Source organism: Hyla sarda, chromosome 5 (genome assembly GCF_029499605.1).
Source record: "Hyla sarda isolate aHylSar1 chromosome 5, aHylSar1.hap1, whole genome shotgun sequence".
Lineage (NCBI taxonomy): Eukaryota > Metazoa > Chordata > Amphibia > Anura > Hylidae > Hyla > Hyla sarda.
Window position 1 is genome coordinate 18,676,940 of NC_079193.1, and position 18,773 is coordinate 18,695,712.

The 18,773-nt window shown below is 43.4% G+C and overlaps 1 protein-coding gene across 6 annotated transcripts in view; it reads left to right on the forward strand.

Annotated features, from left to right (window-relative positions):
- Positions 1–18,773, forward strand: part of ICA1 (islet cell autoantigen 1) — an 89,804-nt gene that overhangs the window by 34,747 nt on the left and 36,284 nt on the right. For all 6 annotated transcript variants that reach the window (XM_056518922.1, XM_056518924.1, XM_056518925.1 and 3 more), the window contains 4 exons: positions 9,964–10,135; positions 13,055–13,127; positions 13,597–13,720; positions 16,229–16,427. In XM_056518922.1, coding sequence (XP_056374897.1) covers positions 9,964–10,135; positions 13,055–13,127; positions 13,597–13,720; positions 16,229–16,427 — 568 coding nt within the window. The remainder of the gene's footprint in view (positions 1–9,963; positions 10,136–13,054; positions 13,128–13,596; positions 13,721–16,228; positions 16,428–18,773) is intronic.

Below are 18,773 nucleotides of genomic sequence, written 5' to 3' on the forward strand. Positions count from 1 at the left end.
GGACAGTTCCTGAGACAGACAGACAGACAGGTGGCAGCAGAGAGCACTGTGGTCAGACAGAAAGGAAATTAAAAAGGAAAAGAACTTGGAGCAAATAGAAGCTGATAGGTACTGGAAGGATTAAGATTTTAAATAGAAGTAATTTACCTATCTGTTTACCTTTCTAGCACCAGTTGATTTAGAAAAAATAGCTTTTCCAGGGGAGTACCACCCTTTGTGCGGTGGTCGACACGCCCCATTCAGGAGGAGAGCCGGGGTGTCCCAGTGGCCGGACCCCCCGCAATCTGACACTTATTCCCTATCCTTAGAATAGGAGATACGTTTTTGTATCCTGGAGTTCTCCTTTAAACCGGTGACTGATTTAGATGGCCACGTGCACATGTCTAAAAACTCCTCCTTCCCCAGCTTTAGTCACTGCTCATTTCATTTGCTTGTGCAGTCCGCCATCTACTAGACACAGACGCAGTATTCAAGTTCTACTGATTATTTTTTAAGAAAACTATATATCAATCTCCTCAGCTTTTCCTGCTTTATAACAAGATGCCAAAAGATTGGTGTGCATCTTCAGTGGCTGGATTACTTGTTGGGTGGTAATAGAAAAACTGTACTTGCCTAAACTTGGTTCCCTGCCGGTCCCCCATAGCTTACATTCGGTCCCTGCTGATTTTGAATCGGGCACTTGGGGCAGGATCAGTCGCTGCCCACGACAGGACACCTCTGCGGCCAGTAATTGGCTAAGCTGGCAGGTCCTGCACTGAGCGCGCAAAGCAGGAAGAAAATAAATCTGATGAGTAGACGGAGCTGATTTGGGCTTGGTAAGCAGAATATGAATTTTAGCAAACTGCTGGATAACCGACTTAGGCCCCTTTCACACTACAGGTATCATTCTTTTTTACTGCTGTTATTTTACAGTAACGGATGAAAAAAAACGGATGTAATAACTGGTAATAACGGATGATAACTGATGCCCATCATCCATTATTTTTAATGGTTTCTTCTTTAAAAAAACTGATGTTGTTCATCCGTTATTACAAGTTAGATCTGTTTTTTTTGTTTTTGTTTTTATCAGGTTTTTAACGCTTTTTTTGTAAGGCTGCTTTCACACTATGAGCATTCATCCGTTATTAAACGTCCGTTTTCTGTGTAAAAACGGATATATAATAACGGTTGAAATAACGGGTGATAATGGCTGAATAAATATTCATCCGTTAAGACCCGTTATAACATCTCTCATGTATGACCGTAACACCTCTGCCTACAGACTCCCACAGCCGGGACTAGTACTACTACTACTACTACTACTACTACTCCCATCATGGAACACACTTGTTTCCATGATGGGAGTAGTAATTCGCTGACTGCAGGAGTCTGCAGACAGCTGGGGAGGCTATATAGTGTTTGTACTAGACCGTCTGTTCCATATTGGGGGTTGTAGTACAGGGGCTGAGGGATTGATCGCACCAGGTTTCACCTCTGAGACCCGATGAGATCCGAAGTTATTAAGCAGGAAAGCGGGCGGAATGGTCCGCAACCCTGCGATGTATAGTGTGTTTTAACTTTCATTTTTTAATCCCCCGCAGGGAGCCCTGAATGGCCGGTACTGAGGAGCCAATCAGGGCTCTCAGCGGGAGATTTAAAAATGAACATTGTGAGTAGCAGGCGGGACATATCTATATTAAAAGCGCTGTGGGGGGCAAGATATATAGCGCTGCAGGGGGGGGGCTGACATACAGCCTATATATCTAGCCCCCCAGTGCATTAATAAAGATATGACCCCCGCTGGCGCATTTATACATATATACCCCCCCCCCAAGCGCATTCATAAATATATACCCCCTGCTGGCGCATTAATAAATATACAGTGGGGATCAAAAGTTTGGGCACCCCAGGTAAAAATTTGTATTAATGTGCATAAAGAAGCCAAGGAAAGATGGAAAAATCTCCAAGAAGCATCACATTACAGATTAGACATTCTTATAATAGGTCAACAAAAGTTAGATTTTATTTCCATCATTTACACTTTCAAAATAACAGAAAACAAAAAAATGGCGTCTGCAAAAGTTTGGGCACCCTGCAGAGTTAATATCTTGTACTGCCCCCTTTGGCAAGTATCACAGCTTGTAAACGCTTTTTGTAGCCAACCAAGAGTCTTTCAATTCTTGTTTGAGGTATCTTTGCCCATTCTTCCTTACAAAAGTCTTCCAGTTCTTTGAAATTTCTGGGCTGTCTGTCACGCACTGCTCTTTTAAGGTCTATCCATAGATTTTCAATTATGTTGAGGTCAGGAGATTGTGAAGGCCATGGCAAAACCTTCAGTTTACGCCTCTTGATGTAATCCCCCGTGGATTTCGAGGTGTGTTTAGGATCATTATCCATTTGTAGAGGCCATCCTCTCTTTAACTTCAGCTTTTTCACAGATTGCATCAAGTTAGCATCCAAAATTTGCTGAAATTTTATTGAATCCATTTTTCCTTCTACTCGGGAGATGTTCCCTGTGCCACTGGCTGCAATACAACCCCAAAGCATGATTGATCCACCTCCATGCTTAACAGTTGGACAGAGGTTCTTTTAATTAAATTTTGTTCCCCTTCTTCTGCAAACGCACTTTTGCTCATTCCGGCCAAAAAGTTCAATTTTAACCTCATCGGTCCACAGAACTTGTTTCCAAAATGCATCAGGCTTGTCTATATGTTCATTTGCAAAGTTCAAACGCTGATTTTTGTGGTGAGGATGTAGAAGAGGTTTTCTTTTGATGACTCTTACATGAGGACCATATTTGTACAAGTATCTCTTTATAGTGGAATAGTGTACCACAACTCCAGTGTCTGCCAGATCTTTCTGGAGGGATTGTGCTGTCAAATGTGGGTTTTGAATTGTTTTTCTCACAATCCTGCGAGATGTTCTGTCTGGTATTTTTCTTGGTCTTCCAGATCTTGCTTTAACCTCCACTGTTCCTGATGACTGCCATTTCTTAATTACATTCCGAACAGAGGATATTGACATCTGAAAACGTTTTGCTATCTTCTTATAGCCTTCTCCATCTTTGTGAGCGTCAACTATTTTCAGTTTCAGATTTCTAGACAACTGCTTAGAAGAACCCATGGTGCTGATTGTTGGGGCAAGGTCAGATGAGTTTGGGCATTTAAAACCTTTGACATTGACATCACCTGGTCTTCCCAGATGATGATTGAGAACAATCCATGACACTGGCAGGTCTCAGCTTTGCAAAGGGGGCAGTGTATGCTATAAATTCTGCAGGGTGCCCAAACTTTTGCAGACGCCATTTTTTTGTTTTCTGTTATTTTGAAAGTGTAAATGATGGAAATAAAATCTAACTTTTGTTGATATATTATAAGAATGTCTAATCTGTAATTTGATGCCTTTTGGAGATTTTTCCATCTTTCCTTGGCTTCTTTATGCTCATTAATACAAATTTTTACCTGGGGTGCCCAAACTTTTGATCCCCACTGTATACCCCCCGCAGCACATGTATAATATACCCTCCGCATCTATATACATATGCCACCGCAGCGCTATATGTGAAAAGCATTCCGGCCCGCTGCTGCTAATAGAAATACTTTTCATTCATAGCGCTGCAGGGGTATATGTATATAGATGTGCTGGGGGTGCAGACATATAGCGTTATCTGCCCTCCACAGCGCTTCTATATACATATGCCGCCGCAGCACTATGTATGAAAAGTATTTCTATCAGCAGCATTGGGCCAGCCGATGCTGCTCCTAGAATGCTTGTCACATATAGCGCAGCAGTGACATATGTATATAGATGCGCTGTGCTGCGGAGGGTATATTATACATGCACTGCGGGGGGCACATTATACATGTGCTGCGGGGGGGTATATATTTATAAATGCACCGGCGGGGGTCATATCTTAATGCGCTGCAGGGGGCATATTATAAATGCACTGGGGGGCTAGATATATAGGCTATATGTCTCCCGTTCCCCCCCCCCCCTGCAGCGCTATATAACTTGCCCCCCACAGCGCTTTTAATATAGATATGGCCCCCCTGCTACTCACAATGTTAATTTTTAAATCTCCCGCTGAGAGCCCTGATTGGCTCCTCAGTACCGGCCATTCAGGGCTCCCCGCGGGGGATTCAAAAATGAAAGTTAAAACACACTAATACATTGCAGGGTTGCGGACCATGCCGCCCGCTTTCCTGTTTAATAACTTCGGATCGCATCGGGTCTCAGAAGTGAAACCTGGTGCGACAATCCCTCAGCCCCTGTACTACAACCCCCAATATGGAACAGACTGTTCCATGATGAAGGTAGTAGTAAAAAACAATAATGTAGCCTCCCCAGCTGTCTGCAGTCTCCCGCAGCCAGGGATCTACTACTACCATCATGGAAACAAGTCTGTTCCATGATGGGAGTAGTAGTCCCTCAGCACTGCAGGAGTCTGCTGATGTCACCTCTTCTGAGCTCAGAAGTAATAATGGATATTATAAACCAGGTGCAAACGGATGACATAAAGGCTCATCCGTTTGCCATAGACTTCAATGTTAAAAATAACATCGTTAATTTATCCGTTTCTTGTGACGGAAGAATTTTTTTTGCATGTTCCGTTAATTATTCCATTACAACGAACGTCCCTTAGTCATGATGGGCTAAAGTTTTTTTAAAAAAAGCTTTAAAAAGGATGTTAAACGTCCGTTACAAAATCCCATTAAAGTCTATGGGATTTTTTGATTATCCGTTATGACCCGTTTCGTAACGGATAATCAAAAAATCCCATAGACTTTAATGGGATTTTGTAACGGACGTTTAACATCCTTTTTTTAAAGCTTTAACGGATGAAATTTATAGTGTGAAAGTGGCCTAAAGCTGTACTGAGCATGCTCAGTACAAAAAAACGGATGTTAAAAAAATGGGCAATAACGGATGATAACTGATTTTTTATTTTTTTTGAACATCCATTTCCAATAGACTTCGATGTTAAATTTTAACAGCTGTTTTTTCACCATTATTTTTACCGGACCAAAAATTAGTGCATGGACCGTTTTATGTGCCGGCAAAAATAACGGACATTAGTAAAAACGGACATGCCTGATGAAAAAGGATGGTCAATAAATCCCATTGATATGAATGGGATTTTTTGACGGCCGTTTTCAGGATTTTTTGCCATGAGTAATAACAGAGGTTTTTACAGGATGATACCTGTAATGTAAAGGGGGCCTTAAAGGGGTACTCCACTGGTAAACATTTTTATTTATTAAATCAACTGATGCCTCTGTCCATGTCAGGAACTGTCCAGAGCAGCATATGTTTGCTATGGGGATTTGCTCCTACTCTGGACAGTTCCTAAAATGGACAGATGTGTCAGCAGAGAGCACTGTGGTCAGACCTAAAGGAGATTTAAAAAGAAAATAACTTCCTCTGGATCATACAGCATCTTATAAGTACTGGAAGGATTAAGATTTTTATAAGAAGTAATTTACAAATCTGTTTAACTTTCAGGCACCAGTTGATAAAAAGAAAAAAAATATGTTTTCCAGTGGAGTACCCCTTTTTAAATCCACCTAATGAAAGCAAGCTGCCTCTGTCTCAAAACAAATTCCTGGTGCATACTTTTCCGCGGCCACCCACTTTAACCTCTTAACGACCATAGACGTAAATGTATGTCCTGATGTGGCGGTACTTCGCGCACCAGGACGTACATTTACCCCCAGTACATGACCACGAACATCGGAGCGATGCTCGGGTCATGTGCAGCAGGTCCCGGCTGCTTATAGCAGCCAGGGACCCACCGGTAATGGCCGACATCCGCGATCGCACGGATGTCTGCCCTTAACCCCTCAGATGCCGTGGTCAATACAGATCACGGCATCTACGGCAGTGAGGCTACATTTTATGCCGATCTGATCACCCGCTGCACGGCCGCGGGGATCAGATCAGCTGACATGGCGGACGGAGGTCCCCTCACCTGCCTCCGCCGCCTTCCTGGCTACTTCTCTGATCTGCCTTCCAGCAGACCAGAGCAGAAGATAGCCGATAATACTGATCAGTGCTATGCCCTATGCATAGCACTGAACAGTATTAGCAATCTAATGATTGCTATAAATAGTCCCCTATGGGGACATAAAAGAAAAAAATAATAATAAACATATTTGGTATCGCCGCATGCGTAAATGTCCAAACTATTAAAATATAATGTTAATGATCCTGTATGGTGAATGGAAAAAAAGTCCAAAATTGATGCTTTTTTGTCACATTTGATAAAAAAATATATAAAAAAAAATTGATAAATGTTTTATATATACAAATGTGGTATCAATATAATGTACAGATCACGGCATAAAAAATGAGCCCTCATACTGCCGCTTATATAGAAAAATGAAAAAGTTATTGGTCGTCAAAATAGAGGGATTTTAAACATACTAATTTGGTTAAAAAGTTTGCTTTTTTTTTTTTAAATGCATCAATAATAGAAAAGTATATAATCATGGGTATCATTTTAATCGTATTGACCCAAAGAATAAAGAACACATGTCATTTTTTCCATAAATTGTACGGCGTGAAAACGAAACCTTCCAAATTAGCAAAATTACGGTTTTCTTTTTAATTTCCCCACACATTTGCCATACATTTTATGGTAAAGTGAGTGATGTCAATACAAAGGACAACTGGTCTCGCAAAAAACAAGCCCTCGTCTGTGGATGCAAATATAGTTACATAGTTAGTATGGTTGAAAAAAAGACATACGTCCATCAAGTCCAACCAGGGGATTGAAGGGAATGTATCTAACCCTGTTTTAAAGCTGTTAATTGTTCCTGCTGTGACCAGTTCCTGAGGTAGACCGTTCCATAAATTCACAGTCCTCACGGTAAAGAAGGCGTGTCGCCCCTTTAGACTAAACCTTTTCTTCTCCAGACGGAGGGAGTGCCCCCTCGTCCTTTGGGGGGGTTTAACCTGGAACAGTTTTTCTCCATATTTTTTGTATGGGCCATTTATATACTTATATACGTTTATCATATCCCCCCTTAAACGTCTCTTCTCAAGACTAAACAATTGTAACTCCTTTAATCGCTCCTCATAGCTAAGATGTTCCATGCCCCATATTAGTTTAGTCGCGCGTCTCTGCACCCTTTCCAACTCCGCAGTGTCCCTTTTATGTACAGGCGACCAAAACTGAACAGCATATTCCAGGTGAGGCCGTACCAATGCTTTATAAAGGGGGGAGTATTATGTCCCTGTCCCTTGAGTCCATGCCTCTTTTGATACATGACAATATCCTGCCGGCTTTGGAAGCAGCAGCCTGACATTGTGCTATTCTGTAGTCTGTGATCTACAAGTACACCCAGATCCTTCTCTACCAGTGACTCTGCCAGTTTAATCCCCCCTAAGACATACGATGCTGCAGGTTATTAGTACCCAGATGCATAACTTTACATTTATCCACATTGAACCTCATTTGCCAAGTGGATGCCCAGACACTTAGTCTATCCAAGTCATCTTGTAACTTATGCACATCCTCTATAGACTGTACCGTGCTACAAAGCTTGGTGCCATCTGCAAAGATAGAAACAGAGCTGTTAATACCATCCTCTATATATATACACAGCCCCCCTCTATATACACAGCCCCCCTCTATATACACATCCTCTATAGACTGTGCTGTGCTACAAAGCTTGGTGTCATCAGATAGAAACAGAGCTGTTAATGCCATCCTCTACATCATTGATATAAAAGAGTTACGAATTTTAGAAGGCGAGGAGGAAAAAACGAAAATGCAAAAATAAAATGGGCTTGGTCCTTAACCCCTTAACGACGAAGGACGTAAATGTACGTCCTGGTGATGTGGTACTTAACGCACCAGGACGTACATTTACGTCCTAAGCATAACCGCGGGCATCGGAGCGATGCCCGGATCATGCGCGGCAGGTCCTGGCTGTTGATCGCAGCCAGGGACCCGCCAGTAATCGCAGCCGATCCCGCCGATCGCAGACATCCGCCATTAACCCCTCAGATGCCGTGATCAATACCGATCACGGCATCTGCAGCAACCCGGTCACTTAATTGGATGATCGGATCGCCCGCAGCGCTGTCGCAGCGATCCAATCATCCTGCACGGCAGCAGGAGGTCCCCTCACCTGCCTCCGCTGTCTTCCGGGAGTCTTAGTCTCCTATGGGGACTATTAAAGTGTAAAAATAAAAGTAAAAAAAGTAAAAAAAAAAATAAAGTAAAAAAATTTTGAAAAACCCCCTCCCCCAATAAAAACGTAAATTGCCCCATTTTCCCCATTTCACCCCCAAAAAGTGTTAAAAACATTTTTTATACATTTTTGGTATCGCCGCATGCGTAAATATCTGAACTATTAAAATGTTAATGATACCGTACGGTGAACGGCGTGAACGTAAAAAAAAAAAAAGTCCAAAATAATTTTTATAACGTTTTATTCCCAAAAAAATTGGGCCCTCATAACGCCGCTTATACGGAAAAATGAAAAAGTTATAGGTCTTCAAAATAGGGGGATCTTAAACGTACTAATTTGGTTAAAAAGTTTGTGATTTTTTTTTTTTTTTTTTTAAGCGCAACAGTAATAGAAAAGTATGTTATCACGGGTATCATTTTAATCGTATTGACCCACAGAATAAATAACACATGTCATTTTTACCATAAATTGTATTTTTTTGGTTGCGCCATACATTTTATGGTAAAGTGAGTGATGACATTACAACGGACAACTGGTCGTGCAAAAAACAAGCCCTCATACTAGTCTGTGGATGAAAATATAAGAGTTATGATGTTTTGAAGGCGAGGAGGAAAAAATGAAAACGTAAAAATAAAATTTTCTGCGTCCTTAAAGGGGTACTCCGGTGCTTACACATGTTACACACGGTGCTTACACACGTGTGCGCTCCGGGTCTGATTATGGTCGACCGCAGGGCCGGCGGCGTGTGACGTCACGCTCCGCCCCTCAATGCAAGCCTACGGGAGGGGGTGTGATAGCTATCACGCCCCCTCCCGTCGGCTTGCATTGAGGGGCGGAGGCGTGACGTCACACGCCGCCGGCCCTGCGGTCGACCATAATCAGACCCGGATCGAACATGCTCCGGGGACTGATTACAAACTGGGTGCCGCGTGCATGATCCCAGGCATCCCCAGCTGCGGGACTCCCGCAATCAGGCATCTTATCCCCTATCCTTTGGATAGCGGATAAGATGTGTAAGCACCGGAATACCCCTTTAAGGCCCAAATGGGCTGTGTCGTTAAGGGGTTTAAAAAAAAAAACAAGGCAGAATTATTTTTAATATTTGTGCCGCCCTACTTCTTCAACCACTATGGGGCAGTTTACACACACTCAAACACACAAAAAAAGCTAATTCAGTTTGACTGTCCGGGCATGCTGGGAGTTGTAGTTTTGCAACATCTAAAGGTCCACAGTGAAGAGACCACTGCTCTATTGGGGAAAACAGGTATTTTGTATTTTGAATCATCTCTCCTCCATGGTACCTTCCCTTTTTACTTAAAGGGGTACTCCAGGATGTTTAGAAGGTTTGGAGCAGCGGCCACAGTTGCAATGTCACAGCCACGCTCCCTCATGACTCCACCCCCCTCCATTGATGTCTATTGGAAGGGTGTGACTCCCATAGACATCAATGGAGGGGGCGTGGCCGTGACACCGCGACCGCTACTCCAAGCCTTCTGAACTGAATGTTCAGAAGGCAGGGGCACGGGAGCATCCCTTTAACCTGTGCCTGAGGCAGCTCACATGCAAAACCACTTTATAGGATACTCATGGCTGGTATGACAAAGGTTTCTTCCTTCTGGATCAGTTCAGATTTTCATACTGTTTTTCCCAATAGAGCTTTTCCTGAAAATAATTCTCCAGTCACCAACTGCGATTTTATCAATGAGGAATAGATCATTTGAATGTAAACATGCACATTCTGTGATCTTGTTACAGTGACTATATCTCATTATTTTCCCCCCCATAGTCAGTACTCCAGAGAGTTCTACGACCGCTATGCCCAAGGCCAAGAGAAGTCTGTGGTCAATAAGATGCAGCAGAAGTATTGGAAGACCAAGCAGACGCTGATCAAAGTCACTGGGAAGAAGGAAGATGAGCACGTTGTGGCCTCAGACTCCGACCTCGATGCCAAACTTGAGGTTTGTGTTGGGGGCTTGTTGGATGAAAAATGAAGCTGCACAAGTGGTTCATATAGAAAAAATTACTGAACCTTACAGCGCACTAGGGGTGTGAGTGTGACACAATGGAGGCTCAACTCCATGTCGAAGGGCAACCATAAATAGTAAAAATCACACTTGACAATTAGGTTGATTTCTTAAAGGGGTACTCCACTGGCCAGCGTTCGGAAGTGAATGTCCCAAACGCTGTTTTAGAGCTGTGGGGGTCGGCCACGCCCCTTGTGACGTCATGGTCATGCCCCCTCAATGCAAGTCTATGGGAGAAGGCGTGACGGCAGTCACGCCCCCTCCCATTGACTTGCATTGAGGGGCGTGACCATGATGTCACAAGGGGTGTGACCGACCCCGGCAGCTCGAAAACAGCGTTTGGGACATTCACTTCCGAACGCTGGCCAGTGGAGTACCCCTTTAATGCTCTTTCTTTAGTGTTTAATTTTCATAGTACAAAAATAGATCAGCAGATCTCCATAATCTCATTCATAAATGGATACAAAAATAAAACTTCACCCAAAGTGCTCACTCGACACGCTCGACAATCCTCACTCAGCAGCCAGAGTAGCTTCGCCCTTCCTCGGGCATCCTGTTGCTGACGTTCCTTCCTCTCACAAAGGGGTAGACAGGTGAGTAGTTGCCGGACACTTCTGACATTTCAGAGGACACGGCCCCCTTTCTCAAGTCAAGTCACTTTACACTTATTATTGCAGGGGCCAAAATGCTGCACACGGCCTCTGCTGGTTTTGTTGTTAGATGGGTGCAGTCAGGATGAAGGGTCCGCTCACCCCTCACTTTATGTAGATGAATAATTCGACTTTGTCCAAGATAAATAGAAACATCCTTTGGGATTTCCTGTTCTAGGACAGAAGCCACTTGTAGCTATGGTACCGTGTAATCTGCTATCATTACCTTATGTTTCATTACACTGATTTAAAGCGGTACAACACTTCTTTAAAACCTATCCCTGCGTTATCCTCAGTATAGGGGATGGGTGACAGATTGTGGGGGGGGGGGTCTGACTCCTGGGACCCCCTGCAACCTCAAGAACAGGGCTCTGTTTCTCCCTGCGCATGTACCCGCATGTTGGCACTCGCTCCATGCACTCTCTATTGGAGCACTGGAGATACCCGGGTATAGAAAATGCACAGAGCGTGTGCAAACACACCGCACCATTCACAGTGAGAGACAGGGCCCCCGTTCTGGAGATCAGACACTTATCCCTTATCCTGCAGATAGGAGATAAGTTTTAAAATAGTGAAGTAACCATTTAATGATAATTTGTCACCAACACAGACCTCTATTAGATGCACTGGAAACACTAGTCATTGGCATCCACATCCACTGCATTGTCCCTTTAATTCCTAGTTGCCATGGCGACATGGTGCTCGGGATTTTTCAAGCGATTAGTCAGGAAGTGAAAGTTCAGGTTGTTTGCAAAGCAGAATCTTCCCTTCAGCAATACAGTATGACTCTGTGCCAGTCAGATAATACAGGATATAACTCAGGATCAGTACAGGATAAGTAATGTAATGTATGTACACAGTGACCTCACCAGCAGAATAGTGAGTACAGCTCTGGAGTATAATACAGGATATAACTCGGGATCAGTACAGGATAAGTAATGTATGTACACAGTGACCTCACCAGCAGAATAGTGAGTACAGCTCTGAGGTATAATACAGGATATAACTCAGGATCAGTACAGGATAAGTAATGTAATGTATATACACAGTGACCCCACCAGCAGAATAGGGAGTACAGCTCTGGAGTATAATACAGGATATAACTCAGGGTCAGTACAGGATAAGTAATGTAATTTATGTACACAGTGACCTCACCAGCAGAATAGTGAGTACAGCTCTGTAGTATAATACAGGATATAACTCAGGATCAGTACAGGATAAGTAATGTAATGTATGTACACAGTGATCTCACCAGCAGAATAGTGAGTACAGCTCTGGAGTATAATACAGGATATAACTCAGGATCAGTACAGGATAAGTAATGTAATGTATATACACAGTGATCTCACAAGCAGAATAGTGAGTGCAGCTCTGGGGTATAATACAGGATATAACTCAGGATCAGTACAGGATAAGTAATGTAATGTATGTACACAGTGACCTCACCAGCAGAATAGTGAGTGTAGCTCTGGAGTATAATACAGGATATAACTCAGGATCAGTACAGGATAAGTAATGTAATGTATGTACACAGTGACCTCACCAGCAGAATAGTGAGTACAGCTCTGGAGTATAATACAGGATATAACTCAGGATCAGTACAGGATAAGTAATGTAATGTATGTACACAGTGATCTCACAAGCAGAATAGTGAGTACAGCTCTGGAGTATAATACAGGATATAACTCAGGATCAGTACAGGATAAGTAATGTATGTACACAGTGACCTCACCAGCAGAATAATGAGTACAGCTCTGGAGTATAATACAGGATATAACTCAGGATCAGTACAGGATAAGTAATGTAATGTATGTACACAGTGACCCCACCAGCAGAATAGTGAGTACAGCTCTGGAGTATAATACAGGACATAACTCAGGATCAGTACAGGATAAGTAATGTAATGTATGTACACAGTGACCTCACCAGCAGAATAGTGAGTACAGCTCTGGAGTATAATACAGGATATAACTCAGGATCAGTACAGGATAAGTAATGTAATGTATGTACACAGTGACCTCACCAGCAGAATAGTGAGTGCAGCTGTGAGGTATAATACAGGATATAACTCAGGATCAGTACAGGATAAGTAATGTATGTACACAGTGACCTCACCAGCAGAATAGTGAGTGCAGCTCTGGGGTATAATACATCTTTGTACTGTTCCAGCGTTACTATGCTAACTTCTCAACTTTTTTTTCAGCTTTTTCATTCTATCCAGCGAACGTGTATGGAGTTGTTGAAGGTGATCGAGCAGTATCAGAAAAGGATTTGTTGTAAGTGTTTTTGTGTCCTATTCTGCTATGCAAAAACCCGATATGACTTGTGTAGAAAGCAGAAGCCAATGCAGTTTCTAAATCAGCCTTCGTCTGTTGGTTATGGTCAAGTTGTATTATTTTATTGGCATTGAATGCATGGATATAATTGCACATGCATTCTAGGTTAGAATATCACTGTACATACAGAGCCGGTACAGCAATGCATGGTGGCCATGTGTATAAATGAAGTCTCTGTGCTTTATCTTTTTACATGAACAATTGGCATTTAATTTTACAGTAGTGTTGCAATGTGGAACACAAACCATATAATCTTAGTATCGTCTTCTGATCTGCAGCGTTTACAGCTTGCTTACAGTTGTAGTCTCACAGCTGTAGGTACGCAGGTTGCAGACAATAATTTGGCCTTATTTTTGCCTGTTTCTAAATAATTTTCAATGTCTCTCTTTCTTTTTTTTTATTTCTTTAGTTTTATCCCAAGAGGAGAACGAACTGGGGAAATTTCTCCGTTCCCAGGGTTCCCAAGATAAAACAAGGGCTGGAAAAATAATGCAAGCCTCAGGAAAAGCTCTTTGCTTCTCTTCACAACAGAGGTCAGTGCTACAAGGACACATTTTGGAATTCTCTTATTAAAGGGGATATCTAGCAATAGCAAAACAGAGCTAATTTCTACCAAAAAAACAGCACCACACCTGTCCACAGGTTGGGTGTGGTATTACAGCCTGGCTCTATTCACTTCAATGGAACTGAGCTACACAACCACACCCAACCTGCAGACAAATGTGGTGCAGTTTTTTGAAGAAATCAATTCTGTTTTCCTAATACTGAAAAAACCTTTCAGTGATCGGGGCTTTTGTATTCAGTACCCTATATGAGCCGGTCCAGGTAGGGAAAAGACACTGGTATGAAATCCTGGAAGCCTGAGGACTTATAGAGTGAGGGTTTACAGCTATGTGTATCCATGATGTTCCCCCTACAATTGTGACCGATAGCCGCGAAGTCCTTAGCAACTATTGGTCGCTCTTTCTATTGGTCGCTCTTTCTATTGGTCACTCTTTCTATTGGTCTCTCTGCACATTGTCAGGCCGATATTCGATTACTATCCCTAACCTCCACAGCAAGTATCTGATCTGACCGAAACATTATGGGTTTCTGTAATTGCTGGATTTCCAATATGTCTACAGATATCTCTTTGAAGTACAAAGTGTTGTGTACACAACTTAAAGCGTACCCGTCAGATCCAACAAAAAAAAACAAAAAACATTTTTTTAAATATATCACTCAGTACCTAATCCTGACCATGTACATCTAATTTTTATGTGTCTAGCACCTTTATTTATTTTATTGCACTTTTAATTTAGCTCACTGGTCTGAATTCCTCTCAAAGGGAGGGGGCGTGGCCTCACTGCAGGTCTCCGCCCCCTCCCTCAGTATACGGTCTGCTCGTATCTCCCCTAGCATTAGCAAAACTACAACTCCCAGCTTCTCCTCACTGACAGTAGCGGGACACAAGATGACAGTGGGAGGATTTTTCCTCTAGCTCTGAGCCCTGCACTCACAGCTGTCAATCAAGGAAGTGTGTCCATGACGCCTGGACACAGCAGGACTAGTATGTGACCAAGCAGGCAGGGGGGGCAGTTGTTTGACTGGATTTTACAGTATGAAATACTGAAAATTTTCTAATGAAAGCAATTACAAAACCTATTGGCTATACATGCTTTACAACATATCAAACGTTTTTGTATCTGACAGTGCCCATTTAAGGCAAATGTTACATCTCTATTGTGGAATCCATAATATCAGAAAATAGATCAATGGGCTCTTTTGGATGTTGTTATACATGCTGTCCGTTTCTTTATTCTGCTTTTATGACATAACAGGGAAACTGAATTGTTGATGCAGATGTGGACTCGGCCTAACACCGCTGCAAGATCAGACTTTACAGGATTTGCTTGTAGTCTGTTACTGTAGAGACACACAGATCTGTTTTGGAGCTGTGGATAAAAAAAACATTAGGTCAGTGTTTTCCAAACAGTTTGTCCAGGCTTGCTGGGAGTTCTAGTTTTGCAACAGCTGGAGATACACAGTTTGGAAAACACTGCATTAGGTGATTGTTGATCGAGACTATTTGCAAAGTTGCTTAACTTAAGAGCTGAAATAATGTGACCTAAAGGATGTACAGTGACCCCCCCCCCCCCCCGACCTACGATGGCCCCAACATATGATCATTTCAACATACGATGGCCTCTCAGAGGCCATCGCATGTTGAAGGCAGCATCAACATACAATGCTTTTGTATGTCGGGGCCATCGCATAAACAGCTATCCGGCAGCGCAGACTGCTTCAGCTCCCACCGGATAGCCGTTTACGGTGCCCCATGTCGTCCGCTGACGATCACTTACCTGTCCTCGGGGCTCCGGCGCGCCCTCTTCAGGATCCCCTGCATCGTTTGCGCTCTCCATCGTCGTCATCATGTCGCTGCGCACGCCGTCCCGTCATCCAATAGGAGCGGCGTGCGTAGCGACGTGATGGCGGCGACGGAGAGCGAGGATGCCGGGGAAGCAGAGGCCTTGCCAGAGCATCGAGGACACCTCGGGGACGCGGCGACAGCGATGGAGGGCGACATCCAGGGCAGCGGTGACGGTCCGGAGCGGCGGGGACATGTGAGTATAACATCCAATACCAGTGGTCTTCAACCTGCGGACCTCCAGATGTTGCAAAACTACAACTCCCAGCATGCCCGAACAGCCGTTGGCTGTCCGGGCATGCTGGGTGTTGTAGTTTTGCAACATCTGGAGGTCTGCAGGTTGTAGACCACTGTCCTATACTTTACCTTGCACGGATCCCTCAACATGCGATGGTTTCAACAAACGATGGTCCATTTGGAATGGATTACCATCGTATGTTGAGGGACCACTGTATTCACGTTTTACTGGGGCTGAAAACTTCTGTTTCACCACAGTTTTACCAAAACTGCAACAAAAAACATAATGTTACCGTAAAGGGAAAGCAAAGTGCTTTTATGCTATAGATAATGTATAGTCATATAGAAGTCTCTCCCTGGATGCATTTACATCTGATCCATTTCCTAACTCTTTCAGATTGGCTCTGAGAACCCCTTTATCTCGGCTTTATCAAGAGGTGGAGACCTTCCGCTACCGAGCAATATCTGACTGCTGGCTGACAGTCAATAGGATGGAGCAAGCGAGAACTGAATATCGAGGAGTTTTGCTGTGGATGAAAGATGTTTCCCAAGAACTGGACCCAGATATATACAAGCAGATGGAAAAATTCAGAAAGGTATTTATATGATAGATTTATTCTTATTGTGGCGTCCCAGCCCCTAAACGCTTATCCCCTATCCACAGGATAGGGAATAAGTGCCTGATCGAGGAGGGAGAGCATGGGGGGTCCCCCCCCATGATCTCTAGAACGGGGACCCAACTCTCCCTGCTGAATGAAGCGTTGGGTCGGCACACGCTCCATTCATTGTCTATGATAGCGCCAAAGCTAGCTGAGCACTGTTCAGTGATCCCTTAAAGGTGTATTCCAGGGAAATTCTTTTTTTTTTTTTTATATCAACTAGCTCCAGAAAGTTAAACAGATTTGTCAATTACAGTGACCCCCCCCCCCCCCCCCCCCCCGACATACGATAATTTCAACATGCGATGGCCTCTCAGAGGCAGCATCAACATACGATGCTTTTGTATGTCGGGGCCATCGCATAAACGGCTATCCGGCAGCGCAGACTGCTTCAGCTGTCACTGGATAGCCGTTTACGGTGCCCCGTGTGGTCCGCTGATGATCACTTACCTGTCCTCGGGGCTCCGGCACGTCCTCCTCGGGATCCCCCTGCATCCCCGGCGCTCTCCTTTGTCGTCATCACGTCGCTGCGCACGCCGTCCCGTCATCCAATAGGAGCGGCGTGCATAGTGACGTGATGGCGGCGACGGAGAGCGAGGATCCCGGGAAAGCAGAGACGGTCGGAGCGTCGGGGACGCGGCAACAGCGATGGAGGGCGACATCCAGGGCAGCGGTGACGGGTCCGGAGTGGCGGGGACAGGTGAGTATGACTTCCTATACTTTACACTGCACGGATCCCTCAACATACGATGGTTTCAACAAACGATGGTTCATTTGGAACGGATTACCATCGTATGTTGAGGGGCCACTGTACTTCTATTAAAAAATCTTAATCCTTCCAATAATTATCAGCTGAAGAAGCTGAGTTTTTCTTTTCTGTCCGGCAACAGTGCTCTCTGCTGACATCTCTGCTTGTCTCGGGAACTGCACAGAGTAGAAGAGGTTTGCTATGGGGATTTGCTTCTACCCTGGACAGTTCCCGAGACAGACGTCTTCAGAGAGCACTTAGAGAAAAAAAAACATCTCAACTTCAGCAGCTCATAAGTACTGAAAGGATTAAGATTTTTTTAATAGAAGTAATTTACAAATCTGTTTAACTTTCTGGAGCCAGTTGATATATTAAAAAGAAAAAAAAAAGATTTTTTCCTGGAAAACCCCTTTTAAGATACAATGTCCTCAGGTTACAATATTCTCGACATACAGTGATAACTTATTATTTACTTAGTTATTGAGTTGGGCACATTAACAGTATTGAGTAGGCTTCCCCCTAGTGCAGTGGTCTCCAAACTGTGGAACTCCTAATGTTGTAAAACTACAACCTCCAACAAACGGCTGGCCAGGCATGCTAGAAGTTGAAGTTTTGCAACATCTGGAGGTCCACAGTTTAGAGACCACTGCCCTAGCGGTTGCTTCAGTCAGTTAGAATTCATTCAACCATATGTCAATGCAGCAGGTTGGAGCTCTGTATCACAAATGGTGTTTGTATTACCATCAACCTAAGGGTGTTCTTTCATATCATGTGACGCCATCAGGATACCCTGCAGGGGGATCCCGGATCTCGTCTATCATGGCTCATAAGTATTTGTGCAAGGTTAAAGAACAAAGCTTAGAAAACAAGCTGCTACTATCACATGTATCTCGTATCTAGCCATACAGGACATAATGATCACAGGGATCACAGGGGTGCTCCAGTGGAAAACTTTTTTTTTTTTTATTCAACTGTTTCCAGAAAGTTAAACAGATTTGTAAATTACTTCTATAAAAAAAAAAACACCTAATCCTCCCAGTACTTATCAGCTGCTGTATGGTCCCGAGGAAGTTGTGTAGTTCTTTCCCATCTGACCACAGTGCTCTCTGCTGACACCTGTGTCCATGTCAGGAACAGGTCCTGACTTGGACAGAGGTGTCAGCAGAGAGCACTGTGGTCAGATTGGAAAAGACTATACAACTTCCTCTGTATTATACAGTAGCTGATAAGTACTGGAAGGGTTAAGATTTTTTTTTATAGAAGTAATTTGCAAATCTGTTTAACTTTCTGTAACCAGTTGATTAAAGAAAATTTTTTTCCACTGGAGTACATTCAATATTGTCTATCATGTTCCCAGTGCCATTGTATCATAAGTGATTGTATTTATCATCCTACGAAAGGTACCAAAATAAAAAATAAGGGTTTTTATTCTTGTCTGAGTTCCAATGTGATTTACCTCCTAAAATGCCCTTGCGGCAAAGCCTATATGGGCCAAACTCCAAGACAAATCAAAGTGAGACTCAGTGAACAGAAAT